The sequence below is a fragment of the Eurytemora carolleeae genome, unplaced genomic scaffold, assembly GCF_000591075.1.
Source record: "Eurytemora carolleeae unplaced genomic scaffold, Eaff_2.0 scaffold102, whole genome shotgun sequence".
NCBI lineage: Eukaryota > Metazoa > Arthropoda > Copepoda > Calanoida > Temoridae > Eurytemora > Eurytemora carolleeae.
In genome coordinates this window covers 268596-293051 of record NW_019396136.1, presented here as the reverse complement: position 1 = coordinate 293051, position 24456 = coordinate 268596, and the positions used below count along the sequence as shown (strand labels likewise).

The 24456-nt window shown below is 32.8% G+C and overlaps 2 protein-coding genes across 3 annotated transcripts in view; one reads left to right on the top strand and one right to left on the bottom strand.

Annotated features, from left to right (window-relative positions):
* Positions 1–991: 991 nt before the first annotated feature.
* On the bottom strand, positions 992–18003 carry LOC111696004 (solute carrier family 12 member 2). 2 transcript variants are annotated; one of them, XM_023465514.1, is made up of 3 exons: positions 17886–18003; positions 1724–4687; positions 992–1306 (listed from the first exon to the last, which is right to left on the bottom strand). In XM_023465514.1, the coding sequence occupies exons 1-2, from the start codon at positions 17929–17931 to the stop codon at positions 1728–1730; spliced, it is 3006 nt and encodes a 1001-aa protein (XP_023321282.1). In that variant the 5' UTR covers positions 17932–18003; the 3' UTR covers positions 992–1306; positions 1724–1727. The 2 variants fall into 2 exon arrangements, with proteins under 2 accessions (XP_023321282.1, XP_023321283.1); XM_023465515.1 differs by lacking the exon at positions 17886–18003 and adding an exon at positions 7580–7685.
* A 1697-nt stretch (positions 18004–19700) lies between these two features.
* The window catches only part of LOC111696001 (uncharacterized), a 29225-nt gene continuing 24469 nt past the window's right edge, over positions 19701–24456 (top strand). The window contains exon 1 of the mRNA XM_023465509.1: positions 19701–19753. Coding sequence (XP_023321277.1) covers positions 19720–19753 — 34 coding nt within the window. The 5' untranslated portion in view covers positions 19701–19719. The remainder of the gene's footprint in view (positions 19754–24456) is intronic.

Here is a 24456-nt window from a genome sequence, read left to right as displayed (position 1 = left end):
TTTCCTTTCTTTTAACAATCCCTCCCTCTTCCTGACAATTTTTTATTTCTAATTTTTAAAAGGGTTTTTCTTTAAAAAGGGAGTGTTCGCGAAAAATGAAAGGGGGTATAGGCTTAATGCGATAAATAAGCGTTTTTGATCGCTACCAATCTTACTTCTATCTGTTGCGTCTAAAGAAGAAAATTAATAAAGACGTCACATACCGAAGAGCGTATCGCCCATACAAATTAAGGAAGTTGGAACATACGACTTGGATCGTAAAAAAATCAAATTAATATCAAACAAATCATTCAGATATTACAACCTATAGTCATCGATTATCTTTCGCCACATTTGTATATAGTTGATTTTTCATAATATGTTTTAATTGTTATGATCTGAGAGTTACTTATAAAAACTTTATTCCTGTTTCAAGGATTTTTGGTAATGAAGACGACATTTTCATATTTTCCAGGAAAGTTCGAAAACAAGTTGTAAGCTAAATATTATTTCAAAAAACAAAATCAAAACTATAGTATGAAATATCAAATATATACAAATGTTGCGAAAGATAATCTTTGACCATAGGTTGTAATATCTGAATGATTTCTTTGAAATTAAATTGATTTTTTTACTGTCTAAGTCGTATGTTGCAATTTTCTCAATTATGGGCGCTAAATTATTCGGTATGAGACGTCTTTAACAATTTTCTCCTTATAGACGCACTCCCTTTAAAGTGATCGTTATTAGACAGAAGGCAACTTCAAGAAAAAGTAACAATAGTCTGAAATTTGTTTAAAATATCTGAGTGTGAATCAACTATCGCATTGACAATAATATAACCAATTTTTCTGTTTTTTACAGCTAATAAAACCCGTTTGGGTAAATAAATGTTTATTTCTTACAAATATCATTACTTTATGTCACAAAATATCAATAATATAAATATATATATATATTTAAAGTAAAATATGTATTCTAAACTTTTTCGGTTAAGAATTAGAAATTCTCCAGCAAAAAAAAAATCAAGTGAAGTACCATTTTTTTAATTCTACACATTTGTACTGTTACATTTTTAAATATTGCAACAAAATTCTATGATGAAAAAATACAGTAGTGAGAGAAACGCAAAGTTCTAAAGATTGCACAAATATTGATTCAGGTTAAGATTCTGAATTATCAATGTGTTATAAAAAATTCAAATGAGCAGGTGGCCATGAAATATTTTCTTTCTTGGTTAGACTGAGTTCTGAGCTCTTTCTCAATACTTACTGCACGTGTTGAAATCCTGATTGTGAGACCCAGATTGTATTGCTATCTTTAGATTCTGAAATTTTTCTTAATTATTTACAATCGTAAATTTCGAAACTGTGAATATTGTATAAACGAGGCTATTTACAAAACGTTGAATTTATTTTTATTTTGGAGCAAATTTTACATACATTTTTCTTGGAGCAGATTTTTATTTTGTATTTAAATAATAAATTTTAAATATTCAATTTTTCCAATAAAATAATTCTACTATTTAATTGATAATGGAACTGATTACAACTACTATTTTTGAATCCCTGTATCTTTGCACACTCAAACTTTGTTTATCTGATTAAGGAATTGATAGTTAACATATTAAAGGTTAACATAAGGTTGCCAAAATGTAAGGATTATCAAATTAGAACTTGTAACAAGTATTCATTTCCATTTCAGCTTGGATATGATAATTATTATTTTTTAAACAATGGTTTACCTTTTTAAGAATAGAAGGTTAAAACAGAAGTCTGATTTCCTCGTGTAAGAAGCACTGGAGGAAGACCTTTAGTCATCATCTCTAACCATGCCATATACAGAGCTGGAGAAAACTGTTCCTTCACGGGTAGAGGTAGAGTTAGAACAATAAGTTCAGATTTATGAGAACGTTCTCGTAAGAGTTCAGCCTTTCTTAAACATCTATTTGTTCTTTCAGAATTAGCATGAAGGTCCGCTTTTGGAATAGATCCTGCTGGATATTTACTGATAAGCTGTTGAAACTCGGCAAATGTTTCATTGTTGGCTTTCTTTGTAATGTCAGGGATAACAAAGACGGCTGCAACGTCAATTCTGAATTTAGCCAGTAAACTTGCAAAGGATTTTGTATCCTCATCGAATTCTCCAGGCTTGTCTGTCAGGAAAAACACTCTGAGTTTACAGTTTCTATACTGTCTCCTGGTTGTAAGAATGTATGGAAGTAGAAGAGTTAAACCGCCATCATCGTAAAGCCACCAGACATCAACAAAGCCAAGCTTTGCCTTTCCTCGAAACTGTTCAATATCATCCACAATATGGGAAGCCAAGCATCTTCCATCTTTTCCATAGTACACAGATTTGTTCTTTCTCTTCTTATTCTTTTCCCTTTCTAAAGTGTCTTGGATTATGACAGTTTCCTCTGTAGCAATCAATGCTGAGTAATCTTGTCCACCAGGGATTCTTAATATACATACAGACATACGAGCTTGAAGCGAGGTTGTGATTGTGTTGACATACTCATTAATGGCTGGCAAACTGTCCTTTTTACTTTGAAACCCCATCATTACAAGATTTGGTGAAAGCTTTCCAAGACCTGATATCATGACAGCATTTTTTACTCCTTCGCTGTAAGAATCATTCAACACTACAGACGAAAAAGCTTTTATGTGATGATTCTTAAACCATATTTTGGATTCCTCTTTTATGGTTTCAATCTGATCTTTCTGATCAACAGGAATGATTTGTGTACAGATCATCAAAGAAAGTTTTTTTGTCAGCAAATTTCCAAAATCCACAAGAGACTGGCGATGAGCAGGGTTTCCAGTTAGAAGAATTATTTTTGGCCTATAAGATTTTATATGATCTTTTACTTCATTCAAAGCATATGTGTTGTTCAGGGCATTTAAAAACTTAAGGGATTCTGCTGAGCTTCCCCAGCTAACCTCTGGTTTAAGGTAGAAAAGAAGAGCATAAAGACCTACTATAATTACAAATGTAATAATAGCAAGGACCCAGTCCATCAAGAACATTAGTATAACACAACCAAATGCACCAAGTAGAGAAATCCATTTGTTGTAGAACTTGAAGGTTGGTCTCCATCCAGGTGATTTGGTCATGCTGGAATGGAAAACTGAGAGGTTCATTAGAGCATAGGCAGCCAAGAAGAAGTTAGATGCAAGTGCTCCAATAGTGTTCAATTCTCCAATCATGAGGCATCCAAAACCAATGCAAAAAACTAACACTGAACCTCTCAGTGGAGCATTACTTGGACCTGTTCCTACTGCAAAGAAATCAAGTTTAGGATAGATCCTGTCTCTAGCTACAGCTTGGAGGACTCTTGGGGCTCCTTCTAAACTTGCAATAGCAGACGAGAGTGTAGCTCCATAACATCCAAGGTAGACTAGATATCCAGTTGCAGACATGTAGGTCATTACCTTTTGATCATATGCAGATCCAAATTTGCATGAGGTAAAGTTTAGCCCGTAGGCTTCTCTTACAGCGTTCGCTTCTGGTGTACAGTTATATATTTGTGGGAGGTCCCCAGTGTTGTTAGCATATTCTTCAATATTTCCACTAGCTTCAGGAAGAAAGTTAAATCCAACAACTACAGCAAATCCAGCATATGATATATAAGTTCCAGCAATAGCTATGAGTGTTCCCTTAGGTATTGAATATGATGGATCCTTCAGATCTCCAGAAAGGTTAGCTCCAGCAACTATTCCTGTTACTGCAGTGAAGAAAACTCCAAAGACTGACATAAAGGTTTCTTGAAATCCATTTGCATTTACCAAATACTGGGCTTTATAGTTTCTCTCTGCTGTGTCCAGACTCCAGCCAGTAAATCCTTTAGCATGTCTTTCGTCATTCCCAGAATAAGCTGAACCACCAGTTAAGAATGTACCAATAAGCATGTCAACCTGAGCCAATAGAAGCATGACAAGAAGCAACTTTTGGACTCGGGTCACCCACTTCATTCCAACAATAGCAAGTATTAGCAGTAGAACAATTACTGGAGCTCCGATTAATCTCAAATCGTTTAGTCTGTTATCTTTTGTTGCAACAATTCCATTGAAGTCAGATACATCATAGATAAGATCTAAAAGATTATCCACAAAACCCAGAGTGTAAGTAGCTACTGAGATTGCATTTGCCAATGTAAACATCAATCCTATTGCACCTCCAAATTCAGGTCCAAGGGCTCTAGATATCATATAATAGACTCCTCCACTTGCTATTCTTCCATTGGTAGCTACAGCTGACATAGAAAGTGCTGTAACTGCAGTAATAAGATTGCAGACTGTAACTACAAAAAAACCCTCTATGATACCAGCTTGACCAACTACCCATGAGAGTCGAAGGAACAGCATAACTCCCCAGATATTCAGAAGACATCTCATTAGAACTCCCTCTATCCAGCCCATTTTCACTGCTTTAGAGTTTGGTACACAAGCAGGCTGCGCATTTGCCTCTTCATCTACAGCCTTCGTTTTCTTCTCTGACATCAGCTCTTCCAAAGTTGGCCGAAGAGCCATTTCATCTTTACCCTGAGGCATAAAACTCTGTTCAGATGGAAAAGATTCCACCGTGAACTTTCCCAGACCTTTTTCTGGTTCGTATACATAGCTGTCATCATCGTCCCATTCAGCACTTTGAAATGCACTGTTTGCATACCCATCCTCAACAGTATCCTGCCGTGGCGCCAAACTACCTAAAAATGAAATTACACTTTATTAGAATTGCAAAGATTTTATAGTTGAGAAAATATGAAATTTGTTGAACCAAAGGAATTGAGTCTTTGTCACAAACCCAGATTTTCTAATCTTTATATCTTTAAAACCCAATTTTTTAGTCCTTAGATATTTCAAACTATAAATTCTGTAAGATAAAATAATCCAAGTTTGAAATATCAAGGGTTTACACCATCAGGTTGCAAAGATATACGGATTACATAATATAAGTTTGTGGCAAAGACTCAATTCCTTTGCACAAACTCTTAACAATATTGATATTTGCCGCAAAATGAAACAATTTGCATGATTTTCGTTTTGAATTTGAATCCCCATGGTATGTATGCCTAAATACAAAGACTCTCAGCAGAGATCTTCTAAACAAAATTTTCAAAACTATGATTTTTCCATTAAAAAAAGTGTCTTGATGATTTTCTCCAAAGAAGAAAAAAACAATTCAAGAAAGATAATAAGTTATATTATCAGAGGCGCAACTAAAGGGGGGGCGGCCGGGCGCCTCCCCCCTAGCACCTGAGAGGGGGGCGCCCCCCCACCTGCAGAATGAAAAGAAAGATTGGCGAATATCAGTATCACAGGAGTCAAAAATGATAAAACCAGAAGAGTTATTGTAGAAATTGTATTCTACTATTGTTAGTTTAAAATTTTTTTTTCTCAATTCTCAAGGCTAAAGGCTATTTATGGTAAACGTTTAATGTAAAAAAGTTTCGAACTGTATTCAAACTTAGAATTATTTTGGTAAAATAGTTTAAGCTTGAAATATCAAAGGTTTACACCACTCAGTGCAAAGATTTAGGGATTAGAATATTTGAGTTTGTAAAAAAAACTCAGTTTCTAATCTAGAGAACATTCTAAGACTGAACCTGGCAAATTTCTAACTGGCAAATTTGAACAAAATCGAAAATGAAATAAGATTATGAATGTTGGTTAGAATGATCAATCAAAAATTCAATAACTTCAGTAAAAAAACGTAACATTATCTGTCCTTTTTCAATGTAGACGATTTATATTAAAAGGTATTTTGATGTTTTTTTTTTCAGAATATATAAATGATTATTTCTTGTTAATTGTATCTGTAATCAAACCAAGTACTTAACAAATTTTCTTTGGCGCTCCACGAACACATTAAAAGAATTGATTGATTCATATCGTTAATTTTACAGTTGTTGAAAGTATAAATTTTTTTAAATACAAGAAAAAAACGATTTGAGTTGAACACAGCCAAGTCTGCATGCAACAACTGAAAATTTCCTTTTTTTGACATCAAACCCTTAAAAAAGCACTGTTATTTTGAAAAAAAATTCTTAACAGGGGGGCAACCCACCCCCAAACCCTAACAAAATAATATATTGCCCCCCCTAGCAAAAGTCCTAGTTGCGCGTCTGTATCATTTATTTCTGAAGTATCTTTTTCAGTATCTTTTGGTGATATTTTCTTATCGGCAAATACAATAAGAGACTTAACACAAATAATTCACAACAATTAAATGTTCAATGAAATGATTGAAAAAAGGTCAATCTTGGTTGACGAATATATTTCCCTTTCACAAAAATATCATGTGCAATATAAAACAAAAACAAAAAAGTTTGCAGATCTAATCATATTTTTTCGAGGATTTTCAAAATTTTACAAAAATCTAAAATTTTAGGAGATAACTTTTTTTAAATCTGAGCATCCATAAACCTTCCCTTGAGGTCATGTGAGGTACCGTCCCACACAAAATTTGGGTCCAATCGGTTAAGCTGTTTGGACGTTGATTGGATACAAACAGACAAACAAAAAACAGATAGCAAGACAAGCAAAATTTATATGTATAGATAGACGAAGCTAAGCAAACATTTTACTTAAGATACCAACTTCTAAATACATGTAAAATAATTAAAACTATAAAATGAATGGTGATTTATAGAAGTTAGCATTTTTTGCCTCAAAGCATTACAAAGGGACTGTAAGTGTAATTTCAAGTGACCCTCCATGCAAAGATTACAATGCCCGATTCAACATATGTTTTGCATTTTTCATTTCATTTCTGATCGGATTAATGTTTCAAGGGTACTGTTGTAAATCGGGTATTGCCATGTTTGCAGGGAGGGTCACTTTAAATTATAATTACAGGTCCTTTGTCTTGTCTTGGTTTGCTATTAGGGTGAAANGTTGCTTCCGTCTAAGGATAAATATTTTTGGAAATCACTTAAACCATTTGGAATATTGTCGCTGGAAAAAAAAAACAATATTTATTAAGTGAAAGACACTTAAGGAGGAAAGGATCTATAATTTTTTTATTTTTCATTTTCAATTAAGATGCAGCGGTTTTATAAAATTTAAAATCAATGCAGAGGGAATTTTTATTTAATAACCAATGCAATTCAAAATATAACAACGCTTAAAGTATAAAGAAACAAAGATTTAGCCACAAACTCTGATTTTCTAATTCCTATATTTTTGCAACCCAATGACGTTGAATTAAAATTAAAATCAAACACTCTAGAAATTAAAAAATTTAAGTTTTTTTGTAAAAATTAAGTTTTTTTTACGTTGTTCTCTGGGTACAAAATGAAATTGCTTAGAATATACTAGAATGGTTCGAATTAAGAAAATTTTTTAAAAAGTTTTTATTTGTTTTTTTTGCAACTCGATATTTCAAGATTATTAACTTATTATGTATTCTATTCAATATTATCATTGTTTTGTCAATAAACAGAAGTTTTTATAGACCCAATAAAAGGGATAATTGTTTAACTATTTACAAAGATTATTTTGTAAATTGCTCACAGTAACTTAGTAAAGAAATTAATTTTTCAACTAAGTTTAGATGCTTAGAATACATTTAAGAATTTAAAGAAATGTTTAGGTACCTCGGGTCCGAGAACTCATAGTTTACTTAAGTTTGGTTGGCAACCGGCTCTAAAATAGGTGCCAATACACGCTACGCGATACCAGGGGAATCTACCTATCTACGAGGCAAAACGAGCGCAACTTACCGGGCCTTTCCCCGGTACGGGGTAGTACGATGCGGTTAAATACAATTTTCTGGTTCTATCCAGATAGGAACTGTACTTTAATCTTGTGTCTAACCAGTTAAGGACGGTTTTGGATAAAGAGGCAGTTCACAAACCGTGCATAATGGAACCAAGAAAATACAAGGATTTAAAAAACGTATATATGGTTGTTCTAATATATAGCGAATTATTTATGAAATAATATTTATAAACTTGACGCTCGTACTTTCCCCTCAATAGTACTCTTCTAACCAATTCTAAGGTATAGCATTATTTAGATCGGGTAACTATTAAAGGAGACTTCATTCACATTTATTATTACTAAGATATCAAACTGATACAACTGAGGCCACACTATTGAGGACACACAAAAGTTATAATTACTTAAAATATATTTAAATTTCTGTATTAAGAAGAGTTTATCAATCTGATTTATGTTTTTCATGTTTGTGACTTATCACCCGACCTAGAGGAATCTGACCTTTGTGAATTTATAGGTGGAGATGGATTTTAGATACTCGATAATTAGTACGTAAGTACGTCGTTAACGATCATTAACGAAGGTAAATTCGTTACCGAAACGACATTTTAAAAAAAAAATACTTTGTTTATTAGTTTTGAAATACGATCGTTCATCTCTAAGTTTTTCTTTGCGCCGTTATTTTGTAGAAAAGTTAAAACGTTCCATCTCAGAACTTATTTGTTCTTTAGAATTCGTGGATTCATTCCGTTGAACGTATTCAAATGTTTCTACAGGCAACATAATGAACGCTTTTTGACCCTTATCATGTTAGAATACGTTAACCCTATTTACTATTGTTTGTTTTTTTGCGATAACTCAAAAAGCTTGGAAACTCTGATTTTCCGACTTTTTTAACTTATACACATGCCCATCACTTATGGCTAAAAGATGGGCTTTTATACCTACTGCCTTAGACATACTGCCTAAATTGCCTTATTATACCTATACTAGACTAAATCTATATTTAGACCTACTTCCAGTCATTGGATTTCAACGTTTTATAGCACTTTGGAAATCCTATAACAAAAGCAAACAGATTACACAATATTTGCAAATAAATTTATGCATAATTTTGCAAAATTTGTTTAAAAAATTCTATTTCTATTAATATTTAGACTTCTTATTTTGTTTTTCTAAATTTCACAAATTCCTAAACTTGTGCAGAACTATTGCAGATTTATATAAAGGAAGACAAATGTTATATCATTTCACCTGTGTATCATGTTGTTTTACAATGCTTAATTAACCCATAACCATTAAAAATGAAAAATTACAATCATTCTTTTGTCTGATATTTTTCGTCCTATATCATTTTCGTGTTTTACATTTAGAATTTAGAAATACTTCAAGAGCTTAAGTGTACAATTGCATTACCTTGGAAACCCAGCGTGGCCCATGGTACTCAACGTTGCTCTTACCGTTTACCAGCACTTGGTCGATTTTACCTGGAAACTAAATTTTCGCTATAAAAGTCGATCTACTTAACTTAGAATCTCAAAACCACCCTAAGAACATTTTCGTGGCTCTCCCGAGTATCCAATCAGAATTTGAGGCAAATCGGTCCAGGGGTTCCTGAGTTATGATCGTACAAACAAACAAACAGAAATTACAACTTTTCATATTTAGATGCTTTGTCTGTTGGAATTTGTTCGGAATGAAAGTTGAAACACAAGACAAATACAAAACTATTCATTTGGTGTACTGTCATGTTTTGCCTGGTATAATCTGTGTACTGTACAGACCTCTCTAGCTAGTTAAATGTCGGCCCGGTTCTTGGGTTTAAATGAAATTTTATAATCTAAAACTGCATGTTCAGCTGTATTGAGTTGAGCGTGGTTTATACCATATAATCTAAAAATAGTTTTAAATCTCGATAAGTGCATTTTTAAAGAAAAACCGGTTTTATTTTATTTTACTTTAGATTTATCTAAAGTATAATTATTTCTTGAATTTTTACTGCGGAGTAAAAAAAATACTGCATGTTAAAAAATCAATTCAAACTTTTTGTAGTGTTTATTTAAACAAAGAGATAACTATAATAAACGATGCTCTATATACCAGGACGACGTTTCAAAATGTCAGAAATAGGTTAGGAATGGGGGAAAGGTTGTCTTAAACCATACTTTTTGGCCTTTAACTTAAGTATGTTTTTAAATCTCAGATACACAGGTCAAAATCATCAATGTTTTTAGGTCATCGAATTATCCACATCTTAACCGCCCCCCCCCCTTTGTTCCAGAGTTTTTTAGTTCTCACATTACTCATACTCAAATGCAGAGGACTGTTTTCCGAACTTTGATAAGGGAGGTCAGTCTGGGAAAATATGGGAGGTCAGTCTGGGAAAATATGGGAGGTCAGTCTGGGAAAATATGGGAGGTGAGTCTGAGAAAATATGGGAGGTCAGTCTGGGAAAATATGGGAGGTCAGTCTGGGAAAATATGGGAGGTCAGTCTGGGAAAATATGGGAGGTCAGTCTGGGAAAAGTTTAAAATTTTCTTGATTTTGTTTGAAATTGTTTCTGGCATTCGAGCTTCCAAATAACTTTTTTTGCAATTAAACACGGTTGCAATTCTTTACTAAAAAAAGCTAAGGGTCCGGCTTTTCATGATATTGAAAATTTTTAAACACAATTCCATATACATTTCTTGCTTTTAAAGAAGAATACAAAGTTTTTGAGTTCTTACAAAAGAAATTTTTAATTATTTAAAATAAATTAGAGGCGTTTTTAAACCAGTCACTTACAAGCAACAAAAAAGCGTGTGGCACTAGCAGATACTAATCAGTTGCTTGAAACGTAACCCCCCCCCCTTCTTTACCTTATCCCTGCGTTATATGCAACAACAGGCAGTATCTGTAAAGATCGACGGATAGGATAGTTTCTAATTGGTTTAAACTGGATTACTTCGCGTTCATTATAAACCGTCCATATCAAGGGCTTCATCAGATTTAATAGGACATACGGACTTTTAGCAATTTTGAAAGTTATGTAAGCGATTCATTGATTTATAGCTTGCTGCATCAAGGGCGTACACAGAAAAGGGGGTGGCAGTGCCTCCCCATAGACCTGTAAAGGAGGGGGGGGGGCGTAGTCCGTTTCCTCACCCTACATTTATTCTTGTATACGCCCTTGTTCTGCATTAATAAATAGTTTTTAAATTCATGAAAAGTATTTCAGAAAACCTTGGCCATTGTAAAATAGAAAAATTTACGAAAATAATATAGATCAAAGACATAATAAAAGGTTTAAAAGCCTATTTCGTTTGTTATATAGGTTACAGTTTTGTCTTTGCAGGTTACAGGTTACTTATTGCAGGGTACAGCTATCTGATTACAGTTTAAAATTGTAAGTTACAGTTCTCTAATTGCCGGTTACAATTCTCAATTTGCCGACTATAATTCTTTGCTACAGTACTCTTCTTGTATTTTACAGTTTTTATGCATGTTATAGTTCTCTAATTCCAGGTTACAGTTCTCTAATTGTTGGTTAAAATTTTCAAATTGCAGGTTACAGTTTCTCTAATTTTAGTTTACAGTACTCTAATTGCATACTACAGGATTTTTTAGCATGTTACAGTGCTCTAATTGCATACTACCGGATTTTTTTAGCATGTTACAATACTCTAATTGCAGGTTACTATTGATAATTGAAGATTACAGTTTCTCTAATTGCAAACTACGATTCCTTTATTGCATATGAATGTTTTTGCATATGACAGTTCTATAATTAACGGTTACAATTCTCTAATTGCAGGTTAAATTACTCTCTTTGCAATTCACAGTTCTCTTATAGCAGGTTTCAGTTCTCTAGTTCTCTAATGGCAGACTACAGTTCTTTAATTTCATGTTACAGTACTCATCTTGCATATTTCAGTTCTCTAATTGCATATTACAGTTCTATTTGTCGCAGATAAGGTCCTATAATTGCAGAATACAGTTATCTAATTGGAGATTAAAGTCTCTAATTGCAGGTTACAATTCTCTAAGCTTGCTGCACTGTATGCTACAAAGCTACAGTACTCTTCTTGCATATTAGTTGTTCTATTAGTAGCAGGTTAAGCTCTATAATTGCAAGTTACAGTCTGTAATTACAGGTTACAATTCTGTAATTGCATGCTAGTTCTTCTTGCATATTAAATTTTAATTAGTCGCAGGACACAGTTCCCTAATAGCAGGTTACAGCTCTATAATGCATAAATAGTTGCAGACTACAGTTCCCTTATAGCAGGTTACAGCTCTATAATACATATGTAGTTTCAGAACACAGTTCCCTAATAGCAGGTTACAGCTCTATACTACATATATAGTTGCAGACTACAGTTCCCTAATAGCAGGTTACAGCTCTATAATACATATAAAGTTGCAGACTACAGTTCCCTAATAGCAGGTTACAGCTCTTTAATACATATATAGTTGCAGACTACAGTTCTCTAATAGCAGGTTACAGCTCTATAATACATATATAGTCGCAGACTGCAGTTCACTAATAGCATGTTACAGCTCTACAATACATATATAGTCGCAGAACACAGTTCCCTAACAGCAGAATACAGCCCTATAATACATATGTAGTCGCAGAACACAGTTCCCTAATAGCAGGTTACAGCTCTATAATACATATATAGTTACAGAATACAGTTCCCTTTTAGCAGGTTACAGCTCTATAATACATATATAGTTGCAGAATACAGTTCCCTTTTAGCAGGTTACAGCTCTATAATACATNACAAATTATATGCAGTAGAGTACATTAATACAGTATGTTCCCTAGACTATTCATTTCAATTTCGAATTTTTGAAACTGTTAAATAAACTTTATAATGAATTAGGTGAATAAAAACATCATTTGATTTATAGTTATAACGGAAAATCATCGTTTGTAAAGTGAAAGGCATAGAGTCTATGTGAAATGATCATTGGTCAATTATGAAACCAGCCTATTTCATAATTTGGTTTTCTTTTAACATTAATTTTAGATTTTCTATAAAATGTTATTCCAGGGCCCAAAAGGTTATATAGCATAAATATGTGAAGTACACCTTCAGTATGGAAACAAATGGCCGTTTTACACTTTTTTCTAGTAAATTCCACTCTTATAAATATTCTATTCTCTTTGGTTAAGGATCATTGAAATGACCAATAAAATAGTTTTAAAATATATTGTAAATGATTCCCAATATAATTAACATCCCACACCTTCACTGAGAACTTTTTCCTTTTTCGAAGACTTCCATGCGAATATTTATTTCTTATTGAAATCCACAATTTCCACTTTATAAAAGCCTACAGGGGGAAGAGCAAAAGTTTTCTTGAAGGGGGGGGGGGGGCTGAGCATCCCAATTCAACCTTAATATTATTACTCTTTCACATTAAATCGCCTCCAGCCCACTATTCTTTCTCTTAACTACAGAGTACAGATACATGTCAAACAATCAGAGACATATGCTTCATAAAAGTGTTTGAAAACTCTTTCCGAAACTCCCCTGAAGGAGGGTGGTGGAGGGGGAGGAAGCACGTACAAGACTAAATTAGGGGAGGAGGGGTGGGAGAGAATAAAGATGAGGGAAGACTAATCATTGTCTTCAGGAGACTACTCAAGACTTCAGAGAGTATTACAGAACTGTACATAGTGGATTCATTATAATATACATATAGTCATTCCATTGAGATTTTGGAATACAGTCAGTAGACTTCATATAAAGGTGACAGTTGGCATTAGACATTTAGAGATCAGATTCCGCTTTCCTTTTAGATCTTTCCCCACGATCGATTTACATTTAATTTTGACACACCATAGTTAAAAAATAAAATTAATATGGCTTTCTGATTCTTACTTCTCCCTGGCCACCCCTCCCATCAAAAATACCTAAATACCTCCTAGCTCAGCTACCCTACCCTATAACATCATAAATATCAGACTGTGTCTGCAGTGTATTAAAAATTTAACCATTAACCAGGTGCAGATTAAATCTATTCCCCAACTTCAGAACCAAGATTAAAAATAGAAAAGAGTAATCGAAATATGTCAAAAGATGTGTTTAGATGTGTTCACCCCCACCTAAAAAATTATATATTTCTTTTTCCTTCAATAATCTAGGCTGTATTAAGATTTAAAAATAAGCCACTAGATCAATGTTGGATTTGAGTTTTTGTCACAAAAACAAATTTTCTAATTCCTATAACTTTAATCCTGATGGTGTAAACCTGTGGTATTTCAAACTTAGCTTAATTTGATCTGACAGAATTCATAGTTTGACATTAGGTTGCAAGGACATAGGGGTTAGAAAATCTGAGTTTGCTGCAAAAACTCAATTCCTTTTTGGAAAAATAAATCTTACACTACAAAAACTCCGTATGTTACGGGCCGACATCACCCATTAGAATGTAACTTGATTTTTATGAACATGAGCTCCGTAATTAATCCTCTCCTGTTCTAACAAGTGTAATCAATGTGGCCTGTAGACAAGTGTGAATTGCCATCGTAAAATCTAAACAAAGGTTGAAGAGAACTTGTTTAGAACGAAAATATCATCATTGAAGTCCCGGGGCAAAACTACTCAGGTTGCAATCCATAGATACAGGGGTAAATATATATACTTAAACTATAGATACAGGGGTAAATATATATACTTAAACTATAGATACAATACAGAGGGAAAGATATATATATGTATATATAGTATATGCACTATAGATACAGAGGGATATATATACATACACTATAGATACAGAGGGTTATATATACATACACTATAGATACAGAGGGATATATATACATGTTTTATGAAAACGATTTGTGACCGTTTTTTATACGATTGTTTTTAAAAAAACAATCGCTTTTAAAAAAACGAACGTTTTTTGAAAAAAATGTTATTGACAATTATGTTAACGATCTTTACCGAAGGGTTATCGTTAACGATCGTTAACGAAGGGTTGTCGTTAACGATCGTTAACGAAACGACGAACTTTATAAAAACGGTAGTTTTTTGAAAAACGAAAAAAATGTCATACAAATTTTTTGAATGTCGTCTTACAAGAAGTAAAAGAGTTGTGTGGGATCTAAAACTTCCAGACATTTTCTTAAAAACTACTCAATGATAAGTACAGATGCCCTTTTGGTCGGTTTCCTCTCTTCGTTAATGATCGTTAACGAATGGCCGTCGTTAACGATCTGTAACGAAACGACGAGTTTAAAAAACGACCATTTTTAAAAAACGAACTTTTAAAAAACGATCGTTTTTAAAAACGATCGTTTCGTTCTTGATTTTTCTTTGCATTTTTTTTAAAGAAACGATCGTTTTTCAAAAAAAGAAAACGTTAACACAGTGGGATATATATATATATACTTATCCTGTAGATGCAGAGGGCCGAGATATATATATATATACTTATCCTGTAGATGCAGAGGGCNACTGAGGGGTATATTATATACCTTAACTATAGATACATACAGATATCTACTTTAACTATAGATACAGAGGGATATATATATATATATTTAGTTAAATTTTAGCTACAGAGGGGTCTACTAAAACTATAGATACAGATAGAGGCCGAATTAAAAGAATTTGAACCGCGGCTTAAATATGGTTGTTTCCTCCTAAAATTGTATTCAATGTTTCAAGATTTAAGCCGTCGCTCAATTGAAACCGGTTTTAGGAGGATTTGAGACACGGCTCAAATTCATTAAATTCGGACTTAGGTCAACTAAAACTACAAATACAGAGGGATATATTCAAACTTCAGAAGCTAAATGATTTGTCGCCATAAGCGATGAAACTGATTTCAAGTCTACATAATTTACAAAGTAAGATCATCAGTATAATTTAATACTTGATGATAAACAATATCGGGGTCATTGACCTCAGTATTCATAAATTATAAGAAATTTAAGTGAATATGTACCTAATATCAAATCTTAATGAGCTATAGAAAGAAAGAAAAATGGAAAAAAATTACGATTTTTTAAAAAAAGGGTCTCTAATCAACTTTTAAATTATTGGTTAAAACGATTTTTCTAGACCGTTATTTATTTTCACCAAAGGAAAAGAACGGAGTAAATATATTAATATAAGTATCCTAGTACTAAATTAAATGAATAGTGCGAAGTAGTGAAACTACGTAAGTGAGAACCAGAAAACTGTGGAATAGGAAAACTACATTACAGCACTATAGCAAGTGAACTACATTACAGCACTATAGCAAGTAAATTTAACGTGGTTGGAAATCAAATAGTTTCACTTGTAACTTACTACACTAAATTTAAGTGAAGTGGTTCAACTTAGTAAACGTATAGTCCATCTTTTCTTGTTATCTATTAAATTTGATTTTTGAAGGTAAACGTGTAGTTCTACTTTTATTAATACGCATATAGAATATATATAGAATAAAATATAGAATAAAATATTATGAATAATCAAAACTTAAATATTAAATAACGGGCCCATTTGTTAGATGTAAATTTGAAATAACTTTAAACGAAAAATAAAACGCCATGTTTCTTTAATCCTTCCTTTGTAAGAAAAACAGAAAATATAATAATGAATCTTGAATGATATGATAGGACATGTTATAAGTCTAAAACCACCTCAGATTTTTCAGATTCTGATTTATTTCAGACTAAACAGTACAATGGAAGATTAAGTATTGAATCGTCTCTGCTCCCAAGCAACAACACTCCGGCAAATTGTAGCTTAAAACCTTGTCTTGATAAATACTTTGCTTGTTTCATGGTTTGTTTGTTTGTATCCGATAAACGTCAAAACGGCTGAACCGTGGGACTTCACATGACCCAAGGGAAGGGTAATGGAGATGGTCAGAATTAAAAACTTTCCATTTCAAAACTTTCATTCTTTCAAATCCACAAAAATTTCGATAAATCCACGAAAATATTTTTTGATGTAGTTTGATAAGTCAAAAAGGGAAAATACCGCAGATAGAGAAACAATTATAAGTTAAAATCGAATACGGGTGCAAAGCGCTCTGAAAGCCTAGTATATATATACATATATATATATATTTATATATTCGTTGCTTGTAGTGTTTATCTGTCTGTTTGTTGCATGCAATAAATGTAAAAACTATTGAACAATTTTTTTTGCGGGACCTCAAATGATCCCAGGAAAGGTTTATGGGTGTTCAGAATTTAATAGTCAAGAATTCCCATCGTATGAGGTTTCGAGAAAGTATTGTTTTTACGTCTAGTTATAGTTTCCACAAGCTAAGTTCAGATTTTGGAAACTATAATTCAGACAATTGTATTCTTCTTCCTTAGGTTAGCCCTCCACCGTCAGTCTGTGCAAATGTACTTTTTAATGTTAATTGACCTTAAAAAGTTGGACCCCTATGTAACCCATAAAGGACACCCCCCNCGCTAAAAATGCCCCAACTGGTTTAAGAACATAAGATTTTTAAAATGAAATGTAGAATTTAATTTAGAATTCTCAAACTTTGAAAAAATTTAAAAAGAATGATGAAACTAGTTCATGTGCCTGTGTCCTACTAATAATAATATTCAATAAGCATGAAGTGTGACAGTTAAGCATATTTAAAACTACTTGTAAAGAATATTTTCTTCAAGATAAAGACCCTTTACTGGTTTGAAGGGTATTTCATCCGTTTAATACTAGAAACGTATAATATGATATATTTATTATTAAACTTGGTCGTTTATAAGCTATCCATGTTAAGTAGGAAATTCATGTACATAACGATACCGATCCAGTAAAGTAAAAAAAAAGTCCATAGCACTTATGTTCTTTTTAAAGGAATTTATTTTAGTAAATTGTTTAGAGAAAAATATTTCCCTTATAGTTAATAATTAAATTGTAGATCACGCTTAACAGGATATCCTAGTTTAATAGTCAGTGTGCTTTATTTATGTATTTTCAGAATTTTTGTTGAAAACTACGTGTGAAATATAACATTAATATCTGACAATCGTACTACTATGCTTTTTTCGTACCAGCCCGTCGTACCCAATGTATAGTTGACCCGGAGCGTTTAACGTTGATTCTTTGTGAATTCAGTTACGAACCAACGATTTTTAAATAACATTTGATGACCTAGTATGTTAGGAACCTGATAAATTTTTTTTTATTTTTTATTTGAATTTATTTTTTTAATGTGTTGAAGTATGTATACCTGAACGTTTCCTTACTTCATGAACAAGTTCTTGAAGAACTTTCATCTTCTCCAGTTCTCAATACACGACGTATAGAGACTTTATGATGTTCTTGGTTGAAAAGGCGTCTCAAAACAACTGATTTTCTATCAACCCATTGATTAAAAACACATTGAATTACAGAATATCCGCTCCGCTGGGTGAATTAACGAAAAAGAAACAATGCTAAATAAGTCTAACCGTACTTGGAGAATGAAGGGGAGTAGTAATTTGGCGGCATTTATTCATCTCGACTGGCAAGAAAACACTTTAAAATCATGTTAATTTCGTTTTAGTTTAAAAATCTTAAAGTTTTAGTATTCAGGAATAATCTTCTTTTCCTTAAGAGCATATGATTTAGTGTTGTCCGGCCATAGGTGGTTCTATGGTGGTTCTAGGGGGGGGGGGGTTGTAACATTCCCCCCCCCATCTAAATTCTTCTAATTTTTTACTTCTTTTTAGTCGTAGCCGCAGCTGTTTCTCTCTGCAAAAATTGAAATCAAAAACATCTTTATTTGAATCTTACACATTTAGCATAAATTGTTAAATGTAAGTGCTCATTATGACTCTTTATCACCTCTTTGAAGCAAATTTAGATCCAAAGTTTATATTCATACCTTTGTTATGTATTTATTTAACACTATTAGTTTTTTAGAATTATAATATTATTATCAAATATCAATTTTAAGAATTAATATATCAGGGATTAATATGCTTGCACTCTTTTTTGCAACACAGCATAGGGGAAAAGGGGAGGCATTGGTTGTAAAATGCAGTATTCAATGCAACTCGAAAACTATTTTGTGACCCTTCTAATTTCAATCATAAAACCACCCTTGGTTGTCCCTCAATTGGTATACACTAGCTTGGGAACCCAGTGCTGCCAAGGTTACTAAAAGTTACTCCCGCCGTTTACCCGCACTTTAACGATTTCACATGGGAAACTAAAATTCGTTATTGAAGTAGACCAACTCAACGTAGAATCTCAAAACCAAGCTAAGGACCTTCCCGTGGGTCTTCCGAGCTCCCCAATCAAAATTTGAGGCAAATCGGTCCAGGGGTTTCTAAGTTATGATCGGACAAACAAACAAATAGATACCTTTACCCTTTACAACTTTACATATATATAGAGTGAAACCTTTTTTTGCCAGTTTGGACAATTTACATATATAGATACTAGCTTGGGAACCCAGCGCTGCCAAGGTTACTAAAAGTTACTCCCGCCGCACTTTACCAGGAAACTAAATTTTCGCTGTGAAAGTAAATGCACTCAACTAAGAATCTCAAAACCAATCTAAGACCATTCCAGTGGGTCTCCCGAGTTCCCCAATCAAAATTTGAGGCAATTCGGTCCAGTTATGATCGGACAAACGAACAGAGGTTAAAATTCTTTAAGTTCCGGTTTACGGAATGGAAATTTTTCCGGTTTACGAAATGGAAACTGGAAATTTTACGGTTTCCATTCCGTAAAACGGAATTATCCCGGAATTCCGGTTTACGCAACAAATTTCCGGATCATTCCATTTCCAAAATGGAAATTTTTTTCCGGAAAAATGGAAACCCTAACCTGGATTGATACGTGTGTTGAAGACTTCTATGGATTAGGGTATTTAATACAACACTCTCTTTAAGCAAATTAACTTCGAATGTATTCCAGCAAAGAACTTATAAATGAGATGTTGAGCTAATTGACCTAAATCCTAATAGGTCCCTTGACAGCTGAAATTTACAAAAATTGTTGATTTTTATCAGAACAGGTGGATTCACTGATGTTTTAGTTGAGAAGAAATATAAGATTCAACTTTAGTTTCAAACATGGTTTCATCAAGATCACACTTTCTTCTTACAGGAATTCAAACATTTTCAAAATTTATTAATGTCCGGAAAATTCTGTTTAAATACAAAAAAATCGGTGTTATCTCAGAAAATTCGTTATTAATATTCCGAAAAATTCGATAAAAACCAGGAAAATTTAGTTAAATTCCGGTGAAACAACTTTCTACTGAAAGTCTTTTAATAGTTTCCGGCCTAGTTATTCAGTAGTTTTACATATAAATATTCAGTAGTTTAAAGTCTAGTTATTCAGTAGTATCTGACTTAGTTATTCAGCAGTTTCTCATTTAGTTATCCGATAGTTTCTGGTCTAGTTATCCGATAGTTTCTGGTCTAGATATTCAGTAGTTTCTCATCAAGTTATTCACATTTCTTATCTAGTTATTCATTAGTTTCTGGTCTAGTTATTCAGTAGTTTCTGGTCTAGATATTCAGTAGTTTTACCACGAGTTATTCAGTAGTTTAAAGTCTAGTTGTACAGTAGTTTCTCATCTAGTTATTCAGAAGTTTCTCATCTAGTTATTCATTACTTTCTGGTCTAGTATTCTAAACAATAGTTTCTTGTCTAGATATTCAGTAGTTTCACATCCAGTTATTCAGTAGTTTCTGATCTATTCATTCAATAGTTTCTCATCTGTTGATTCAGAAGTTTCTCATCTAGTTATTCATTAGTTTCTGGTCTAGTTATTTAATAGTTCCTGGTCTATTTATTCAATAGTTTCACATCTAGTTATTCAGTAGTTTAAAGTCTAGTTTTTCAGTAGTTTCTGATCTAGTTATTCAGTAGTTTCTCATCTATTGATTCAGTAGTTTCACATCCAGTTATTCAGTAGTTTAAAGTCTAGTTTTTCAGTAGTTTCTGATCTATTTATTCAGTAGTTTCTGATCTAGTTATTCAGTAGTTTCTCATCTATTGATTCAGAAGTTTCTCATCTAGTTATTCATTAGTTTCTGGTCTAGTTATTCAATAGTTCCTGGTCTAGATATTCCATAGATTTACATCTAGTTATTCAGTAGTTTAAAGTCTAGTTTTTTAGTAGTTTCTGATCTAGTTATTCAGTAGTTTCTCATCTATTGATTCAGTAGTTTCACATCCAGTTATTCAGTAGTTTAAAGTCTAGTTTTTCAGTAGTTTCTGATCTATTTATTCAGTAGTTTCTCACCTAGTTATTCAATAGTTCCTGGTCTATAGTTATTCGATAGTTTCTGGTCTAGTTATTCAATAGTTTCTGGTCTAGTTATTCAATAGTTTCTGGTCTATTTATTCAGAAGTTTCTCATCTAGTTATTCTATAGTTTCAGGTCTAGATATTCAGAAGTTTCTCATCTAGTTATTCAATAGTTTCAGGTCTAGTTATTCAGTAGTTTCTCATCTAGTTATTCAATATTTTCTGGTCTAGTTATTCAATAGTTTCTCATCTAGTTATTCAATATTTTCTGGTCTAGTTATTCAATAGTTTCTGATAAATTTATTTAGTAGTTTCTCATCTAGTTATTCTGTAGTTTCTTGTCTAATTATTTAATAGTTTCTGGTCTAGTTTATCAATAGTTTCTGAGAAAATTATTCAGTAATTACCTCCTCTTTTATTTTGAAAAAGATATAATTTTATTTATTCCTCAAGAACTCGTTAAACTAAACTTTTTCTGTTTTTGTAAAAAAAAAAAATCTGGATTTCGTGAGTCTCCAAAATATTTTAAAATTTGAAACATAATAATAATGAAAAATCAGGAAAAAGGTAAGGGGGAGGTGAAGGAGTATAAGGAAAAGGGAGGTTGGAACAGAGGGTAACATATGTTATTAAAATCATATTTATGAACTACAAGATAATAAAGACAAAGTACGTTTATCCAAATGATACACATTTTTTTACAGATTTAACTTGCATCACTAACTAAATAGATCTTGGCGACTTTTCTAAAACGATTTTGCAGATTTAGTTTTTTTAAGCTCTAATTCAATCGAATTCCATATTGTTGAAAACAAAGAAAACATTCTAGGGTTTTAAAGAGAGCAACTATGCAATGATATATACATCTCTCCAATGAAATATGCATCACTGTAATGAAATATACATCACTGTAATGATATATACATCCCAGCAATGAAATATGCATCACTATAATGAAATATGCATCTCTCTGTAATGAAATATACATCTCTGCAATGAAATATACATCTCTGCAATGAAATATACATCTCTGTAATGAAATATACATCTCTTTAATGAAATATGCATCTCTTTAATGAAAAATGCATCTCTCTGTAATGAAATATACATCTCTGTAATGAAATATGCATCTCTTTAATGAAATATGCATCTCTCTGTAATGAAATATACATCTCTGTAATGAAATATACATCTCTGTAATAAAACATACATCTCTTTAATGAAATATGCATCTCTGTAATGAAATATACATCTCTGTAATGAAATATACATCTCTATAATGAAAAATGCATCTCTCTGTAATGAAATATACATCTCTGTAATGAAATATACATCACTTTAATGAAATATGCATCTCTCTGTAATGAAATATACATCTATGTAATGAAATATACATCTCTTTAATGAAATATGCATCTCTCTGTAATGAAATATACATCACTGTGATTAAATATGCATCTCTTTAATGAAATTTACATCACTGGAATGAAATATACATCACTGTAATGAAATATACACCGCTGTAATGAAAAATGCATCTATGCAATTATATATACATTTCCTCCAATGAAATGTACATCCCTGTAATAAAATATATTTCTTTTCAATGAAATATACAGGCTCAGTAACATTTTGCCTAGTACAAGTTCGCCTAGTACATTTTCGCCTAGTACACTTTCGCCTAGTACATGTTCGCCTACTAACTTTTTGCCTAGATAACATTTTGCCTAAACACAGTTTGCCTAGACAACATTTCGCCTAGATAACATTTTGCCTAGATAACAATAGAAGGTAATTTTCGCCTAGATAAATTCACTAAAATTTTTTTCAAAAATTTATAAAGTTCCTCTTTTTTCTCAAGAAATTCAATTAAAAGCAAAAAAAATGTATTATAATAATGTTTACAAATTTTTTCTTAAAAAGCACTAGCTCGCTGGAGATCATGAGCCAGCATTTTCAGATAATCAGTTTTAGGCATTGTAGCAAAAGCTTCTACTACCAGTTTAACCTTCTGTTTTGCATCCTTGGCTCTCTGCTTTCTGCCTGTATTATCAGCCATATCCTGGCCAACTGAATTAGAAATAAATGCTCGTCTTGCATCAGCATCTTGTTTGACAAACTGGTCCTGAATGTGCCAAACATTTGGACTATACCCAGACAATAAATTCCAGGTACGATTAAAGGATTCCAGCATATTGTTTGTTTCCATTCCATCCTCTAGAACTGTGCTGTACTGGTTCCAAAGACAGGGCGGGAACAATGCTCTCCTCCCGCCCCGTTTTTCAATCCAAGTCTGTGAATAGTAGTACCCAAAACGATCAATCTCCTGATCATAATCCTCCCATTCTTGATCATGATCAACTCCTTCTTGAACCTGGGGAATGATCACTTCATCATAATAGCTTTTCACCTGATCCACAGGTACGTAGCAGAGTGTATACATCAGATAGATTAGTTCCTGGAACCTGGGATTCTGATTAAACAGTTCCTGAAGATGATGATCTCCCAGGTTCTTCCAAACTGCAGCGTTGTGATGAAATCTGCAACCTTTGTGGCTCACGGTTGGCAGAGTATCCCCGACCAGGTTTCTGTTTGAACACCGCCAATTATAAACTTTCTGACTACCAGGTCCATTGGAGACATATGAGAAATGTCTGCCTCGTTTGGTTTTCCCTGCCTGAATTAAGGACGTCATGTCGACATCAATGTCAGTAGAAAACTGAATGATTTAAACTACAAAAAAAAATTGTGAAATTTTTACAGTAAAAATTGCGTATTTCTTATTACTCCTTAATGTTATCTAGGCAAAATGATATCTAGGCAAAATGTTATCTAGGCGAAATGTTGTCTAGGCAAAATGTTATCTAGGCAAAATGTTATCTAGGCGAACTTGAACTAGGCGAACATGTACTAGGCGAAAGTGTGCTAGGCGAACTTGGACTAGGCAAAATGATACTGGGCCAATATACATCCCTGCAATAAACTACACATCTCTGCAATGAAATTTAAACCACTGCAATGGAATATACATCCCTGCAATGAAATATAAATTCCTGCATCAGAATATACACCCATGCAATGAAATTCACACCCCTGCAATGAAATTGATGGTTGTACAGTAGTCTTGAGAGAACATTTAAAAATCACTACAAACTATTAAACAATTATTTTGAATAAATGAATGAATGTATCATTTACTCAATGGAAATTCTAAACTCCGAGGGATTTAATCAAAAATCGGTCAATATCAATTATTCCAGTGATATATTTAACTAGATTGGTGTGCCTTCAAGTACATCTTTTTTGGTGGAATGCAACCTTGCAGCAATTCAAAATAGGGTCTGTAAATTCTTGTCTTCTACCTTACAATCCAGCGCCTGCCTGCAAACATAGTTTATAGAGCTCTAATGCAGATTTTCTCCACCGTAGAAGGTTACTTTGTGTTGGCAGGGTGTACAAACAGGAGTTGAGTAGAAATTTCAATCTACCTTTCTTTAGATTAAACACGGAATTTTTGCGAAGCTAATATTTTCCCTGTCTAATTTAAAATT